An 18,139-nucleotide genomic window follows, 5' to 3' on the forward strand; every position below is an offset into this window, starting at 1 on the left:
GAAGACTGGGGAAGGTGAACACACGAGGGGTGCCGTCCGACCGGCAACGTCGAGGGAGGACACATGAGGAAGGTAACTCACAGACAGCGAGGATCAAGAGCTCATTCTGAGCCCAGGGCTGACGGCACACAAAGGAACAGCGAGGCGGCAACAGGATAACCAAGGTAAGCTAACACTCAGGCGATGAGAAGTCGTTCAGCCGCTGCTTATATCTGCAATCCACGCCCTCCAAACAAGCTACAGGTGTGGCCACGGGGTTACCCCCGCAGCCTCCCAGGGGCTCGCCTCTGGCGACATCTAGAGGATGCCCAGAAGAAGGATGGAGCTCCAACAAAACAAAAACTCAAACCAAAAGAAAAGCAAAACAAAAACACAGATCCTGACAGTAACCCCCCCTCAACGGACGCCACCTGGCGGCCGAGCAGAGGACGAGGGCTGCGAGTCCTCAAAATCCCTAATAAGGGTAGAGTCCAAAATAAACGATCCAGGAACGGTCCTCTGAACCGTAGCCCTCCCAGTCGACGAGGTACTGGTGGCCCCGACCTCGCTGCCGGGAGGCAACAATCCGGCAGACGGTGAAGGCCGGATGGCCATCTATGTCACAGGTGGGTGGAGGGGGTTCGGCTGGAGGGCAAAGTTCACTGGATAGGACGGGCTTGATCTGGGATACATGGAAGGTCGGATGGATGCGCAGAGACGAAGGGAGTCGAAGTCTCCTTGAAGGGGCCAATGAACCTGGGAGACAACTTCTTTGACATAGACTTAAGGGGAACATCACGTGTCGACAGCCATACCTTCTGACCTACGGAGTACGTCGGGGCAGGGGTTTGTCGGCCTGCCTGTCGTTTATTAACTGTAGATGTGTTGAGTGGAGATGGTATCGTTCTAGATCTTATGGCTTCTGTGGATGTGATGCTGGACCGATGTGTTACACTCGTCAGAAGGTAGGAGTGGTGGTTGATAACCCAGGACTATTTCGAAAGGAGACAGACCAGTAGCTGCAGAAATGTGGCTGTTGTGTGCGTACTCTACCCACGGAAGGTGTTGGGGCCCAGTCATCTGGGTTGGTGGATGCGAGACATCGCAGGGTAGCCTCAAGCTCCTGGTTCATGCGCTCCGTTTGCCCGTTGGTTTGGGGATGGTATCCAGAGCTGAGAGCCACCTTGGCTCATAGAGCGGAGCAGAACTGGTGCCAGACCCGCGAGACAAACTGGGGCCCACGATCTGAGAGGATCTCCTGGGGAATCCCGTGAAGCTTAAACGCATGCTTTATAAGAAACATGGCAGTCTGAGCAGCAGTAGGTAATTTGCGAAGAGGAATGAGATGACAGGCTTTGGAAAGACGGTCGATTATGGTCATACCTTTAGACACAGGGAGTCCGGTAACGAAGTCGATGGATTCTTCCCGTCCAAGGCAGAGACACGGAGAGGAACTGGCAGGCGTTCCACCTTGACAGAACTGGTGAATAACTTCAGAACAGATTAAATTTTGTTCGCAACTTGAATCGATGAGCCGACAAGGAAAGTGAATCATTGGGGTGGAATAAAGTGGCTGAACGATGAAACGGGGTTTGGTTGAGGATGGTTCCGGCAGTCTCCCCGCTCTCACTGCCAGACCTGCGGGTTTAAACGGACGGGACAGTTGGCGATCACAAGGTTTGGCTCGCCACAATAGAGACAGAGCCGGGAGCGCATCCTCCTTTGGCGCTCTTCGGGTGTGAGCCTCGTGTCCCCCAATTGCATGGGTTCGGGTTCTTGAGCTGGGGAGAAAGGAGATGAATGCACGACTACTGGTCAGAGACGCAAGGGGAAAAAACTCAGTGGGTTTGTTCCCTAGCGTGGATACGATTATCCAACTTTATAAATTCATCCAGTGAGTCTGGCTCATCCAGCGTAGCAAGTTCATCCTTTAGCCCATGAAAAAAGGCGCTTTTGAGAGCAGCTGCGTTCCAGCCAGAAGCAGCAGCTTTAATTCTAAAGTCTATGGCGAAATCTGAAACACTTCTCTGGCCCCGCTTTAGCCCATGTAGATCTCTGGAAGCGGACGACTTTTTGGTTTCTTGGCAAAATACTTGTTTTAATTCGGTTAGAAACTCAGAAGCTGTACATCCATAATTAGCTGCAGTTATGAATCGGGCTTCTGCCCACTCTAAGGCTCAACCCGTCAAGGATAACACGAAAGATATTTTTGCCTCGTCATGCGGGAAACTTTGTGGAGAGTGGTTAAATACAATTGTACATTGGAGTATAAATCCTTTAACTTTCTTAATGTCACCTGAAAATTTCTCCGGTGTGGCTGGGCGGACCTCTGAAAATCCGGAACGGACGGGCGGATCTGGAGTTGCTGGTGGAGCAGGAGAGTGGTTAGGAACCTGTTGTACTGAATTCTGCAGAAAAGTAGAAAGTTCGGATAGTCGACGGTTTGTTTCTGCTTGGCGGTTCCCTAGTTCTCTTAACGCCGAGTCATGGGACTGAATTAAAGTGTATTGATCAGATAAGGCTCTTCTGATCGAGTCTGCGGNGACGGCTTCCCGCGCCCCCCTGCAATGACACGGCGTCCCCCTTAGGGGGCGTGCCCCACAGTTTGGGAACCTCTGCTATAAGGTATTCTTCTGAAGAAATGCATGAAATGCATATTATAGGTTTTTCATTAATCTCAGAAAAATACAATGAGTTCCTTTTAGATAAACAAAAACCTTTGCTTCCTCAAACAAATTATATTAAGACAAATGTAAATATCCAGTGATTTCAAAAACGTTTTTCCAAAGAACATTTTATGATTGTATGCCAGCTCTATTTTAACACCTCCCCAGTGAAACAATTCAATATTTGGAAGCAAAACCCTTGTTGACCAGCACAGTAGTCAGATGTTTCTTGTAGTTTTTTTTTAAAATAAAATTTGTAATTTTGGCACACTCCTCTCTGCAGATCATCTGTTAATCCTTGAGGTTTTTAGGCATGTGTTTAGAAATGCGAAGCTTCAGCTCTCTCCATAGATTTTCAAGAGGATTGTGGTCAGGAGACTGGCTAGGCCATCCCATCACCTTGATATGCTTCTTCTGGAGCCAAGTCTTTGTTTCCTTGGCTGTATGTTTTGGGTCGTTGCCATGTTGTACTTCTTTCGTTTCCAAATAATTGCACCAACAGTTGTCACCTTCTCATCCAGCTTCTTAAGTAATTTCAGCCTTGTGTAGGTCAACAGTTTTGTCCCTGACATCTTTAGACAACTCCCTAGTCTTGCCCACTGTGGAAATATTGGAGTGTCTTCTGCTTCTTCTAAACCCTCTGATGCATAAGTGGGTCCTTTTTGACCTGGTGAGGTCATCTTTTTGTAATGAAAAGTTATCACTTCATATTCCAGGTATTCAAGAAACATGTTACTAATATCATGCAATTCAAATTTTTAATCTTATTTTAAGAAATAGCATGTTTTGTTACTACCCCATTCTTCCATGAGTGGGTCCAAAATGTCCTGCATTCATTACTTATGAAATTTAATGGGAATCTTTCTTACCAACTGTGACTGTCAGGAAAACATTTCTGTGAACCAAACGCACTGAGACTTAAGTGTCACCCCTGAAAAATATTTTTCACAGCAAGAACTCCGTTAAGCAGCATCTTTTTATTTCACAAATGTGTTTGTGTGTCCATGAGTACTGTGACAGCATCATTGTCACGAATCAACATATTAGCCTTCTTCAAAGTTAGCAAACACTAGTCATCCAAGCTAATATTACCTGTACTTTATTGTGCATGTGTATTATTTGTGTGCGTGCGTCTGCGAGTGTCTGTGTTTGACACCCTGGATGAGAAAACCAAGACAGTGTGTTGAATGACATGCAAAACCTGTTGATCATTGTTCAAGATTCTTTTTATCATCTTAATAAAATAAAAATTCATAGCTATAGAAATAAATGAGCCAGAAAAGTATAGAGTGCCTTCTTTGGGTTGAGGACGATGTGTCATGTTGGTATTCAGTTTTTTAGCAAGGAGCAGATAACAGAGGGCCTCTCTGGAATGATAGTTACCAAGGTAAGTTAACACTCAGGCGTTCCTCTGGCCCGTAGCCCTCCCAGTCGACGAGGTACTGGTGGCCCCGATCTCGCCGCCGGGAGGCAACAATCCGGCAGACGGTGAAGGCCGGATGGCCATCTATGTCACAGGTGGGTGGAGGGGGTTCGGCTGGAGGGCAAAGTTCACTGGATAGGACGGGCTTGATCTGGGATACATGGAAGGTCGGATGGATGCGCAGAGACGAAGGGAGTCGAAGTCTCCTTGAAGGGGCCAATGAACCTGGGAGACAACTTCTTTGACATAGACTTAAGGGGAACATCACGTGTCGACAGCCATACCTTCTGACCTACGGAGTACGTCGGGGCAGGGGTTTGTCGGCCTGCCTGTCGTTTATTAACTGTAGATGTGTTGAGTGGAGATGGTATCGTTCTAGATCTTATGGCTTCTGTGGATGTGATGCTGGACCGATGTGTTACACTCGTCAGAAGGTAGGAGTGGTGGTTGATAACCCAGGACTATTTCGAAAGGAGACAGACCAGTAGCTGCAGAAATGTGGCTGTTGTGTGCGTACTCTACCCACGGAAGGTGTTGGGCCCAGTCATCGGGGTTGGTGGAGGTGAGACATCGCAGGGTGGCCTCAAGCTCCTGGTTCATGCGCTCCGTTTGCCCGTTGGTTTGGGGATGGTATCCAGAGCTGAGAGCCACCTTGGCTCCTAGAGCGGAGCAGAACTGGTGCCAGACCCGCGAGACAAACTGGGGCCCACGATCTGAGAGGATCTCCTGGGGAATCCCGTGAAGCTTAAACGCATGCTTTATAAGAAACATGGCAGTCTGAGCAGCAGTAGGTAATTTGCGAAGAGGAATGAGATGACAGGCTTTGGAAAGACGGTCGATTATGGTCATACCTTTAGACACAGGGAGTCCGGTAACGAAGTCGATGGATTCTTCCCGTCCAAGGCAGAGACACGGAGAGGAACTGGCAGGCGTTCCACCTTGACAGAACTGGTGAATAACTTCAGAACAGATTAAATTTTGTTCGCAACTTGAATCGATGAGCCGACAAGGAAAGTGAATCATTGGGGTGGAATAAAGTGGCTGAACGATGAAACGGGGTTTGGTTGAGGATGGTTCCGGCAGTCTCCCCGCTCTCACTGCCAGACCTGCGGGTTTAAACGGACGGGACAGTTGGCGATCACAAGGTTTGGCTCGCCACAATAGAGACAGAGCCGGGAGCGCATCCTCCTTTGGCGCTCTTCGGGTGTGAGCCTCGTGTCCCCCAATTGCATGGGTTCGGGTTCTTGAGCTGGGGAGAAAGGAGATGAATGCACGACTACTGGTCAGAGACGCAAGGGGAAAAAACTCAGTGGGTTTGTTCCCTAGCGTGGATACGATTATCCAACTTTATAAATTCATCCAGTGAGTCTGGCTCATCCAGCGTAGCAAGTTCATCCTTTAGCCCATGAAAAAAGGCGCTTTTGAGAGCAGCTGCGTTCCAGCCAGAAGCAGCAGCTTTAATTCTAAAGTCTATGGCGAAATCTGAAACACTTCTCTGGCCCCGCTTTAGCCCATGTAGATCTCTGGAAGCGGACGACTTTTTGGTTTCTTGGCAAAATACTTGTTTTAATTCGGTTAGAAACTCAGAAGCTGTACATCCATAATTAGCTGCAGTTATGAATCGGGCTTCTGCCCACTCTAAGGCTCAACCCGTCAAGGATAACACGAAAGATATTTTTGCCTCGTCATGCGGGAAACTTTGTGGAGAGTGGTTAAATACAATTGTACATTGGAGTATAAATCCTTTAACTTTCTTAATGTCACCTGAAAATTTCTCCGGTGTGGCTGGGCGGACCTCTGAAAATCCGGAACGGACGGGCGGATCTGGAGTTGCTGGTGGAGCAGGAGAGTGGTTAGGAACCTGTTGTACTGAATTCTGCAGAAAAGTAGAAAGTTCGGATAGTCGACGGTTTGTTTCTGCTTGGCGGTTCCCTAGTTCTCTTAACGCCGAGTCATGGGACTGAATTAAAGTGTATTGATCAGATAAGGCTCTTCTGATCGAGTCTGCGGAGGTCGTGATCTGGCCTGAGTGTTCTGTCATGTTGGTATTCAGTTTTCGAACCCACATGCAAGAACACAACCAGAAGAGTCAGAGTAGTGAACAATAATAATGAGTATTGAATCCAGGGGGAAAATGGGGAGAGGAAATGGATGCTGGAGCGAATGACCGTGTCGTCTTACTGTCAACGAGAGGCAGATGGTTAGAGGAGGAAGGTGAGTATTTTCCAGGAGTGAATCGAACAGGTTCTTACTTGATATGACGGCGAGTTAGCGAGCAGAGCGCTGAAGGATGGAGCTTCGTTGGAGAGCGGACAGGTTTGTTACGGCGGAACGAGCGGAGTCCGACTTGGACCAGTTGTACCTTTTCTCCAGACTGGGTTCGGGCTTGGACTGACAGATCCTTCTCTTGCGTCCCGAAGGGGAATCCACTGGAGACGGACCGAAGACAGGGGGGAGAGGCGAACACACGGGAAGTGGCGTCCGACCGGTAACATCGCCAGCGTCGTCGAGGGAGGACACACGAGGAAGGTAACTCACAGACAGCACGGATCACAGGCTCACTCTGAGCTCGGAGCAGACAGCACTCAAGGGAACAACGAGGAGGTAACAGGATCACCTGGCGAGGAGGACAACAAGAAATTAGCAAGGAGCAGATAACAGAGGGCCTTTCTCTGGAACGATAGTTACCAAGGTAAGTTAACACTCAGGCAATGAGAAGTCGTTCAGCCGCTGCTTATATCTGAAATCCACGCCCTCCAAACGAGCCACAGGTGTGGCCACGGGGTTACCCCTGCAGCATATCAGGGGCTCTGCATCTGGCGGCATCTAATGGATGCCCAGAAGAATGACAGTGCTCCAAAAAATAAAACTCAAACCAAAACAAAGAAAAAAGACTAACGAAATTAACAGAAAAAACACAGATCCTGACAGGATGTCCTGCCCCAAGTGGAGGAGTTCAAGTATCAGGAAAACAATTAAAGTTTCACTGTGGCACACTTAAATTGTTTACACCCATCATGGTAGGAAAATAAATACATTTTCTTCACTGAATAAATGTTGTCAATTCAAGGTTGGACACATTTTTCAGTGTAAGAATACAATAGGAATTCATTAGCTCACATATCCTGGCAAAGTTTCTGAAGTTTATATCATTTTTCAGAGAATATGAATGATAAAACAAAAATAAGTATTTCCCTCATTGTTAGTATTTAACTGAAGCCATTCATTATCCAACAATATTTGCACTTTTTAAACAAAGAATGACTGAATTAATAACTACCATAATGACCCTCCTTTGCTGCTTCTCCCACCACACAGGCAGTGAAATCAAACAATGTTTAGAACATTCATTCATTTTCACGCTTATAGAACATCGCAGTGAACTAAAAGTAAAAATTGTCCCCTCTAATTCCTAGAGTACCAAACCTACATCCAGGTTTGGTGTGAACCTACATTTAAAGCTGCAGTATGCTATTTTAATTTAAAAAAAAAAAATGCTTTTTACTTATTTTTTAAAACTGTCACCATGTCCATGGTCCACTGTCTTACATGGTTATCCCATACACAGGAAGAACATGCAAACTCCATAGACTGACCCACCAAGGCATGCCTGACGTTTGCAGTTAACAATAGTCACCCCACTAACTCAGAGACTTTCATGTGATATTTAGCGGCATATTAGAGAAAATAAAATGCTCTCAGCCAAAATCTGAGAGCATTTTTGGCTCTAAAAAATGCTTAAAAAGATCGGGAATCAGCCCTATAAGTGCATTTAGTGTGCCCCTTCTTAACATAGAATATATACACATATACTTATGATACACTTTGATTAAATTATTCAATTATTAAGTTATTCCAATAGCTAAACATTAAATTTATACCAAGTGAGTCTTTCTTGCCAAAGAATGTGGACCTGTACTGGACTGATTCTCTACCTTCACATAATTTTAACAGCTCCTGGAGAAGTTTCATAACTTATATGTTGATGTAAAAATAATATTTGCTTTAGCCACACAAATTATTATGCTCAGCAGCAAACAACATATCGCCAACTACAGCTTAGAGTAGCTCATTGATAAATCAACATGTAACCATTGTGGCCTGATGTAAAAACATTTTGCTAAACAAGGTCAAACATTGAGAGGTTTCAATTATTGTCATCAAACATATAGGGCAAACCATTAATCAACTAATTTAAAGTTAGAACCCAGTTTCACAGAAATACAAAGATGCTAGGATAATTGTTTTCCTGTTGAACTGGACCGTTCAAGGTCGTTATCACACTAATATTCTATTAGCAGCTCTTCAGTTCTTTTTGATAAACATCACATTACCAAGACACATGAAAACATACCTTGATCTTTGCTTTTTTCTCTTCTTCCTCATTCTTTTTCTGTCCCTGAAGAATAAGTCTTTTTTGTGACATTGCTTTGGTAACTTATCTCAGCCCTCCCTAAGCAGCCGTTTAGTTTGCTTATGCCCTAGGCTGACCTTGAGAATCCCTCATCTTCCATTTTTCTTCTTAAGTAAATCCCAAGCAGTTGTAGTGAATATGTCTATTTCCTTTTCTTTTTAATTAGAGGTTTAACACTTCTGATTGATGTTTTGAATTACTTGAGCATCTTTTCATGTCCTTTTCTGGTTCTATAAAGTCCAGCTACCCTCAATGCAATTATTTTTGCCTTTGTTGTGGTATTAAATGCAATAACTTAGGTGCATCCCTGCAAAGAACTTTCAGACATAGTAATTACAAGAAACAGATCATGGATGAGGATGGGTTTGAGGATATTTAAACTCATGTGCAACTACTTGTGTGCATCTTATGGCCAAAACATCTGGTTATATAAACTTTTAATCAGAAATGCTCCCGGTTGAAGTGTGCCTCCTCTCATCTCTGCAGTACCCTTACACCCTGGGCTTCAGCTTGGCTCTCTGTTGGTGTCTGTTGGTCTGTTCCAGCCGGATCTACATGGGGATGCACTCAGTCCTGGTATGTCTCACACACAGTCTCAAACATGGTGCCACCTTTGACACTTCCAGCCCCAAGTAAAGCTGAAGAATTATCAGTGGTTTATTTACATTACATTAATCATTAGCCGATGCGTCATGCCATAACTGAACATGCTTAGGGAGACGCAAAATGCCAATATTAATAAACATTCTCTTGTGATAATGGTGCAAATAAAGATTTTGGATAAAATCAAAAAAGTATTGATAACCTGATCTCTTCATGAGACTGTCTTAGTCAGAGGTATCTTCAAATTCAAGAGCTACAATAGATTTTTGCTGCCCAAAGCCATCACCAACTACAGTGACTCTTTAATGAAATGAATTACAACAACATTTAATATCCCTTTTGGATCAAAAAATTACTTTTGAATATGAATGTGAATATAATATGCTGAAGTGCTCACCAATCACCACTGTTAACATCCTTCTGCATGCAAGCAAAGTATAGAACATAATTATCTGTTCATGACTTTTTGAAGTAACTCCTATCACTGACATTAAAGACACTTTTCCACCAGCACATCGCACACTAACTAGTTAATGTGGGCTCAGTCCTTCCCCACATAGCGAGCTTTTCCATTATACAGTCTGTTCCTCATTATTGTGGGCGGGACATGAGCAGCAGCAGCAGCTGTGGTCAACTCTGCTGATGTTAACGCTCTGCAATGGAGAACCTCAAGGTTCTGGTTCTGATGGACTCAGATAAACTCAGATATTTTATTTTGTCTTATAGAAATTTATTGCTGGCCAAACATAATGATAAAGACTCATAACTGAGTCTAACTGAACATATAAATATTATAAACATTCTGGCACTTTATGTTTTAAAATGTGCAACCTTTTGGATTTAGGTAAAGCAGTCAAAATATGTAAACTAATAGCCACACATGAAATTATTTTTTTAAATCCACGTTAAAAATAAAATTCACATCACAAGTTAATATGTAGTTCTGGTGTTTCAAACTAACAGCGCAAAACTGCAGCTCCATCAGAAAGCTGACCACAGCTGCAGTGTTTCTCTCTTTTTTATCACTGTCCATTCTTCAGAGAGAGGAGCTGCTAGCAGCGCTGCTAATTCATGGTCATTCTGCTGCAAAACTTACTGCATGTCTTTCAGGTGCTGCTCCTGATTAAACTCATAATTAAACCCCTCATACTGAGCAGCTCTTTGATGGCATATCCGCAGCTAAACTACATGATGTTTGGAGTTTTCAGTGACATAAATCACGAGCCAATTAGCAGCTGTTAATCAAATGGTGTTGGTGTTGTACCCTGCTCGGTGCTGCTAGAATTACCCTTGAAGTAAGTATGAAAATCTGAGAACAGCCGGGCAGAACCACACCGGATCTGTTAATGGAAAATGAATCTGGCCGGGGCAGAACGGGACCGAACCGGTTAGTGGCGGTGTAGTAGAACAGCGCTGTTGACTCAGATTTTAACCACCTCTGATTCTTTTGGTCTCTCAGAACTTCTTTGATGGCTTTTTAGTCCAACAGAAAATTATTTACTATATTACCTCCTTTAATGTACCAAAGCATGTGTTTCTAAGCTTGATCTGACTCTCATGAAAACCATAAAAGATGCATTACAGTAGCTGTTTATGCATTTATAAGCTGAAAATGTTGGAAGGTCATTTCATAGTTTGCAGGATTTTAGTAGAACTTCTAATCAAGGGAAAATTTTCAGATTCCCATCCCAGTATGTTTTCTCTGCTTCATGCAGACAGCAGTCATGCTGTGGATTCACAGATTCTTTCTGTGCTTCTTCCCTGCAGGACGTCATCGCTGGCATCCTGTACAGCATCCTCATCCTCTTCTTCTTTCTCCCTGCATTGGACATGATTGACAGCTTCAACCTGAGCTCCCGCTACGCTCCGCTGGTCATCGTTTCCATACCCCTGGCCCTGGCCCTCTTCTCATTCACCCTGGACACCTGGAGCACTTCTCGAGGTGACACGGCTCAGATCCTGGGTGTGGGTGCTGGCGTGGCCCTGGCGTCTCATGTAAACCAGCTCCTAGGTTTGATGCCAGACCTGACGGCGGATCAGCTCCCTCTCATGGTGCCTACTGTAAGTGGCGGCCTGGTGTGTAGCGCTATTCTGCGGTTGGTTCTGGGAGTGATAGTCCTTGTGGCGATACGGGCCCTGATGAAGGCCATCACCATTCCACTGGTGTGCTGGCTGTTCAGGGTGCCCAGCTCAGACTTGAGGAAGGCCCGGCAGCATGTGGAGGTAGAACTCCCGTACCGCTACATTGTTTATGGGACCATGGGCTTTAGTGTGCTCTTCCTGGTTCCACTGCTCTTCGCCTACGTGGAGAACGCATGAATGCATGTAACTTAAATGCATGGTCAGTCTCCAGCCAGGAATTGGAGAGCCAGCATTTCAATACTGTTTTTGCATCTCCATGTAAAACCAGACTTTTTCCTCTTCCACAGGAAGTTAGGACCACAACTGACTGAGATGCATTAAAGCCTTAACACTGAACTCCTTCCTCTCTTTCTTAACCTTTCTGCTGTTTTTTCCAACAGACTCAGGTTAGCTCTGGAGAAGGAGGAGGGTGAGGGAGAATGTCTTTTAAGTGGCACTGTCTTTTATAAGATGTATTTTGTAAGATGAACCTGTGGAAAGACAAACCTATCTATGTTGGTGGGTTTTTTTTTTACACTAAATAACCACACCGATGCCTTTTTAAAGACATAGTTCAAGAATTTTAATGAGAGGTTTTGCTGAAAGGTTATAAGCAGATAATATCTAACCTGCAGTAGATTGCCTCTGACTATGCCTGGACCTGGTGCTTTCATAGTCATATTGACCATTCAAAGTGCTTCACATTAACACACCCGACACTGGATCAGTTGGTAACTTGGGGTGAAGTGCTTCCTCCTAGGGGCCAGTTGGGAGAATTGTCCTCAAATACAAGCATACAGTCCTAACCTTAGGCACTATGATAAGATCAAATGCAGACTATGCAGCTTAGCCACATTTATTTAACACCTTGTATAATCAAATAAGAATACATTCGGCATTCTCACTTCTTAAGATTGTGTTTCTCTTTATTATTATTTTTCAGTGTTCCATACATTTTTCTGCACTTAACTAATTCTGCCATTGTTTATATATGAATTTCAACAATTCATATATCAAAATGTTCTGCTTCTTCTGGAGCATTTTGCTATGACTTTTGGTAAATTCAACTATTATACTTTTTGAAATACAATTACAAATTTTTTCCAGATTTCAACCCCATTGAAATGCATTGAAATTCTTCAGAATTCCACAAAATTCAGCAAAAACGTTTGCTCTTTTATGGTTCACAACTTCTGCCTACTTCAACCTAAAAGCTCCATTCGACTTTTAAGCAAGACACAATATGTTAAGAAATCTTCAGATGATCCAGCTTTCTGATACCGCTTATGCTTTTTCTAATATTCCAATTTAAGTTTTATACAGATTTTTGGCCATTGACAGAACTTAGCCAAATGGGGGAATTTTTCTGCCATAATCCAAGAGCACACATGTTCATTCTGAAACCAAGATTTAATGTCTTTTGTTCTCAAAACTTGTAACACTTTTGCTTACATTTTCATTTTGAAAGCAGGACTTCATGTCTTTCTTAAAACTTGTAATGATTGTACTCAAAGCTTCTCCTCGCGCTCACACTTAGTCTCTGCTTGGAGCAAATCTTTGCTTGTAAAACTCTGCTCACTTGGAAGCATTTTCCTGCCATAATTCAAGAGCACACATATTCAGGCTGAAAACAGGATATCATGTCTTTTGTTCTCAAAACTTTTAATACTTTTGCTTACATTTTCATTTTGAAAGCAGGACTTCATGTCTTTCTTCTCAAAACGTGTAACTCTTATACTCAAAATAAGAGTTACAGCTCTTATACTCTTCACACTCACACTTAGTATCTGCTCGGACTCTCCACTCACTTACGAAACATGGAACTGCCTTTTGGCACAGTCGCCTAGCAACCTCTCAGCCAATAGAATAAAAGTGTTGTACTGGGTGTGTTTGTTTCCTTCTAGCGGGTGTGCCTGTGTGGCTACTATCGATTGTAGCAACCTGCACCACCCACGGGATGTAGGGAGAAACAACGACGTCAGCTTTGTGCTCTGTGTTTCACTAAACATCCACCAGCAGTGTGCTACTGATTGCTTACAGCTACTGATCTTCAGCAGGATTTTGTTCACCCAACCAAAAACAACATAGTCATGACATGATATCTATCATGTGTATCTATCTTTACACCACTGCATCCGACACTTTACATTGTCCTTGGTGATGTTCGGCTTGGATGCAACTGGTTACCATGGAAGCCCATTCCATGAAGCTCTCTGTGCACTGTTCTTGGGCTAATCTGAAGGCCACATGAAGTTTGGAGGTCTGTAGTGACTGACTCTGCAGAAAGTTGGTGATGTCTTCGTTCTATGTGCTCCAGCATAGATGTTTAGATTGTGCTTCATAATAGCCTAAACAAATCAAACAAAAACCAACATGCTGAGTTGTTTTTTGAAAAACCAGAGCATGTGAAGCATAATCTAAACAGATTTACACTATAGTTAGACTCCTGATAATGCCATAAAAACAGTGAAAGTTTGTTCTTTAGAACAACTTTATGAAAATATAACCCTAGTTTTACCTAACATATCTTGTGAAAATGTCACATGTTTTAGCACAGTGTTTCTCAACCCTGATCCTCATCGCCCCCTGCTCTGCATGTTTTAGATGTGCCTCTATTCCAGAACAGCTGATTCAAATGATTGCATGACCATCAAGTACTGCAGAAGCCTGTTAATCACCAGAGATACAATTCAGGTGTGTGGCAGAAGGGAAACACCTAAAACATGCAGGACAGGGGGGCGGTGAGGACCAGGGTTGAGAAACACTGTTTTAGCATATCTTCAACCATAAAATGTTAAGGTTATAACTTTCTCGTCACAATCATTTTTAAAAGCCCAGATTAATTTTGCTGGAGGCTGAGACTAATGAACAGTCTGAAGTGTACATATCGTAAGTTTTATCAGTCTCTGTTTAAATAACCGTTCAAATTATCGTTAACATAAATTGCTTTGTTAGTTTTTAGATGGTAGAATTCTGCTTGACTAGCATTTAGCTTCATCCTCTGGGTCCAGCTACTGTAGATTTGGTGTTCATTTGGTATTCACTAAATGAACACCAATAAAATCATCTACCACAGGTAAGATACTGACTCACATTAAAAATAACAGAACCTCATTAAAAATACTGAACTGTCCCTTTAATACCCCCCCGACTCTGTACAGCTAAATTATCCCTGGTTATTTTATAAAGATGTTAAAATTTCAGTTTTAGTATTTCTTTAAATGAAACAAGGGCACTTTTAGAAAACTTCCTCATGAATTTCACATGCAATAAAATCCAATTGAAAGGTAAAAGATTAAAAAGAAATGAGGCAATGACTTTCTCAGGAGAAGCTAAAACTATTTTGTTAACCCACTGAATGTTCAGATGTGGTTCTTTGTTCCAAAGAGTTTCCTTTAACTCCTTCTATTCCTTTGCCTGAAAACGTTCATGATTGTTTAAGACCCAACACTGTTTGTGTAGTGTGTTTCAGTGTGTTTAAAGACGGTGATCTTGTATATCTTACAGAACCTCACATTAAAAATGCTGAACTGTCCCTGGTATATATGAAACTGATATATTTAAGGTTTCCTTTAATTGCACATGTGTAGTGGAATCCACCGTACAACTACTGAAGGGCTTTTCCTATTGTTTTGGCTTTTATAGACAACCTTCCAGTTTGTCACTCTGGGGTAAATTGTTGCTGTTCCTCCAACACAGTGAAATGTTTCTCCTGAGCAGTTCACTCCTTCACCAAGTCTTCCCTCACTTCTTTCTTGTGCATAACCACTTTGTCCCTTTCTTCTTCTACTACATCTCCTTAAACTGATTTTCTTTCTAAGTACTTTACATTTTCACATCAGTTTATTTAGCTTAAACACTTCTCCTGAATTTAAATTCGGTTATGTGTATAATTCAACTAAACACGCTCATGAGCCGCCAGGTTTTCTGAAGAGATGTAGGAGGCTCTGAAAATAAATTTTAGATTTCATATTTTAGGGATATACAGAAAAACTGACAAATATGTAAAAAGATTTAGTCATTAAAAGTTTGACTAAAACCAAAATGAATACAGCAAACTAAATTCTACCTAAAAAATAATTACGTCTTTCTGATAGATCACTTGTATTTGAGTGATATAAACTAATTTTCTTCCAGTATGTCAGTCAAAGTGACCAATTTAGCAGATAGGGTACATTCTTTGACACGTTGCTCCTTTTGTACCTCAAAAAGCAGGTATGAATGGCACAGAAGTGCAATAGTATGAAATGGCGAAGGGGTGAGCTGAGCAGCTCTTTGGAACATGTCTCTGTTTTTTATTTTGATGATTGCTTTTTGCTTTTTCCTGTTAGTGTGAACCCTAATGTCCCGTTTAGATCATTTGTGATGAAATACATATCCTACTTGTATTGAAGATTGATTCTGCCATAGCTTGAATATAAACTTATATTTCAAATATGAAGAGGGACATTTGTATGAAAATATTACTTTATATAAGTCTATTGATGGGACTGCAACCCAAAAGAGTGAAAATTTTTGTACAGCCACAGTCAATTCAACGTGAACATATAACCTATGCATGCAGGACTTGAGTATGCCACACTGCAAGCTCACACATATTAGTCCATCAATAAATGTAAACCAAGTTCCAGGAGTTCATCTTCCTGTTAGTGTCAGACACTAAGATAATGGAGAGAAGGAAGAGGAGACAGCAACTCATAGCTGAAAAAGGAGGGCAAAAACTAGATAGGGTATCTTGCAACATTTTTATTTTCCCAGGTAAAATCAGACTGATATCTGCCAAAGGTCTTTTTTAGGTTGAGAAACAACAGAATTTGGTGTATTTGTCACACTGAACAACCACTAATATTGGCTTTTGCAACCTGACTTTTCTTCTAATGTCATTTATTAGAAAGTTTGTTGAAAAAGGCACACATGGTATAAACCTGACTTTAATAAACAAACAGTTTCTCAAAGCTACATTTAGCTAATGGGTTGTCTGCTCGTTGGCTGACTGCTAACTGGCTGCTGGCTAGCTGCTGGAGCAGGTAGCTGGGCTAGTTATCCCCCTGATTCAGGTTGTGGTATTCTGTGAAGAGCAGAACAGCAAAAAGGTTGAATATTCTGGACAAAATGAATGTAAAACATCAGCAAATAAAAAAAAAAAATTAAAATAAAAAAAAACTTATAAATGACATTGTTATATCTTTAATAATTAGTGTTATTTTAGCAGCAGACAGAATATTTGTTGGGTGTGTGTGTGGATTGCAAGCAGTCAACAATCAATATCTGCAAGCAGCCATCATTTAATTATAAAGTGATTGTACACAATGTCCTTTCATAAGAGCACCAATAGATCACCTAAGTGTTAATTATGTGTTTCCATGTTCCAAAGGTTACATACATGTTTTTATACGAATCTGTAACGTTTCAGAAAGTGTCCAACAATCAATTGCTCATTGTCTTTGTTTATAATAGATTATATTTTTTAATGAAATTATTTAGTTATGAAGGCAGAGCCCAAAACATTTCTGAGATATACTGAGTAGACTATCATACAGAAAGTTTTTAATCATCTTTTTCCTGAATTTTTAAATCTTATTAGAATATTTAATCTTTTATTCTGCTTTGCACACTGTTTAATTTGTTTTTAAATCGGGAAAACATTAATGTCATTGAATGGCATTTTGGAGTTTCCATTTATGAGGCTCCCAGATAAACATGTCATGGGTTGATTTTATTGTTTGTTTTTTCAATAAATTAAAAAAAAAATAAAAAATGTTTTTCTTAGCCTCATTTACATACCTTCCAGTTTAATCCTTGTGCGTACGAGGACTCAGGCAAATGATACAAGTGATACGGGTGTGGGGTCAGTTGGACCCCACACCTGTGGGTTAAGAAACATCCAGAGCAACCAGAGGGCTAAAGAGTCCCCAGCAGAATGTTTCCATGTCTGTGTCCTTTGTGTTCCAACCAACATCATATTATAAAACTGTACTATAGATATATAAATATTTGTTACAAATAGTTTAGTTTAGAAAATTATTTTGCTATAATAATGTTTGAAATAATTTACTTAAAATGTGTTCTTACACATCGGTTTAGGGCAGGGGTGTCAAACTTGAGTCCTCAAGCGCCACTGTCCCTTGTCCTGCAGTTTTAGATGTGCCACAGGCACAAAACACTGGAATGAAATGGCTTAATTACCTCCTCCTTGTGTAGATATGTTCTCTAGAGCCTTGCTAATGACCTAATTATTCTATTCAGGTGTGGTGCAGCAGAGGCACATCTAAAAGCTGCAGGGCAGTGGCCCTCCAGGACTGGAGTTTGATACCTGTGGTTTCGGGTAATGATCATATGAGACAACGGGATCTGTGGAGTTCTTCAAGAGAAGGCACAGAGCAGCCGATGGTATTCTGGGCAGCTTTTCTGATTTTCTGAAGAGTCTTCCTCTGTGCTACTGTGAAGCTGAAGAACCACACACAGAGACAATAGCAGATTATGCTTTTAACAGAGTATCAATAGAAGGACACCAGCAGGTTTTGAGAAATATTGTTTCTCCTGAGGACTCTCGGCAAATAGTCTCTGCCTTCTTTGCCAGTTCTGCTGTGTTTACATCACAGGCCAGATTGTCCATGATACGAACTCCCAGGAAACAGAAGTTTGACACCCTCTCCATCCACCCTGTCTCTGCAAATATTTAGTGGTTGAATATCTCCTTTACTTCTAAAATCCAGTATGATCTCCTTGGTCTTGGCTGTGTTTTGGATCAAGTTATCATCTTTGCACCACACTGTAAGTTGCTCCCCCTTGTGCCTGTAGGCAGATTCATCCCCCCTGAGATGAGACCCACTACAGTTGTGTCGTCTGCAAATGTCAACAAGGATGCTACTTTGGAGGACTTATACATAATCATGTGTATGGTGGTGGCAGCATCATCCTCTGGATGTTTAT

At 42.1% G+C, this 18,139-nt stretch overlaps 1 protein-coding gene across 1 annotated transcript in view; it reads left to right on the forward strand.

Annotated features, from left to right (window-relative positions):
• Nucleotides 1–13,824, forward strand: part of LOC106939204 (sphingosine-1-phosphate phosphatase 1-like) — a 25,451-nt gene extending 11,627 nt beyond the window's left edge. The window contains exons 2-3 of the mRNA XM_015021520.1: nt 8,969–9,058; nt 10,853–13,824. Of these exons, the coding sequence (XP_014877006.1) occupies nt 8,969–9,058; nt 10,853–11,404 (642 nt within the window). The 3' untranslated portion in view covers nt 11,405–13,824. The remainder of the gene's footprint in view (nt 1–8,968; nt 9,059–10,852) is intronic.
• Nucleotides 13,825–18,139: the final 4,315 nt, after the last annotated feature.

The sequence above is a fragment of the Poecilia latipinna genome, unplaced genomic scaffold (genome assembly GCF_001443285.1).
Source record: "Poecilia latipinna isolate Pla-1442-1.1 unplaced genomic scaffold, P_latipinna-1.0 Scaffold2800, whole genome shotgun sequence".
Taxonomy (NCBI): domain Eukaryota; kingdom Metazoa; phylum Chordata; class Actinopteri; order Cyprinodontiformes; family Poeciliidae; genus Poecilia; species Poecilia latipinna.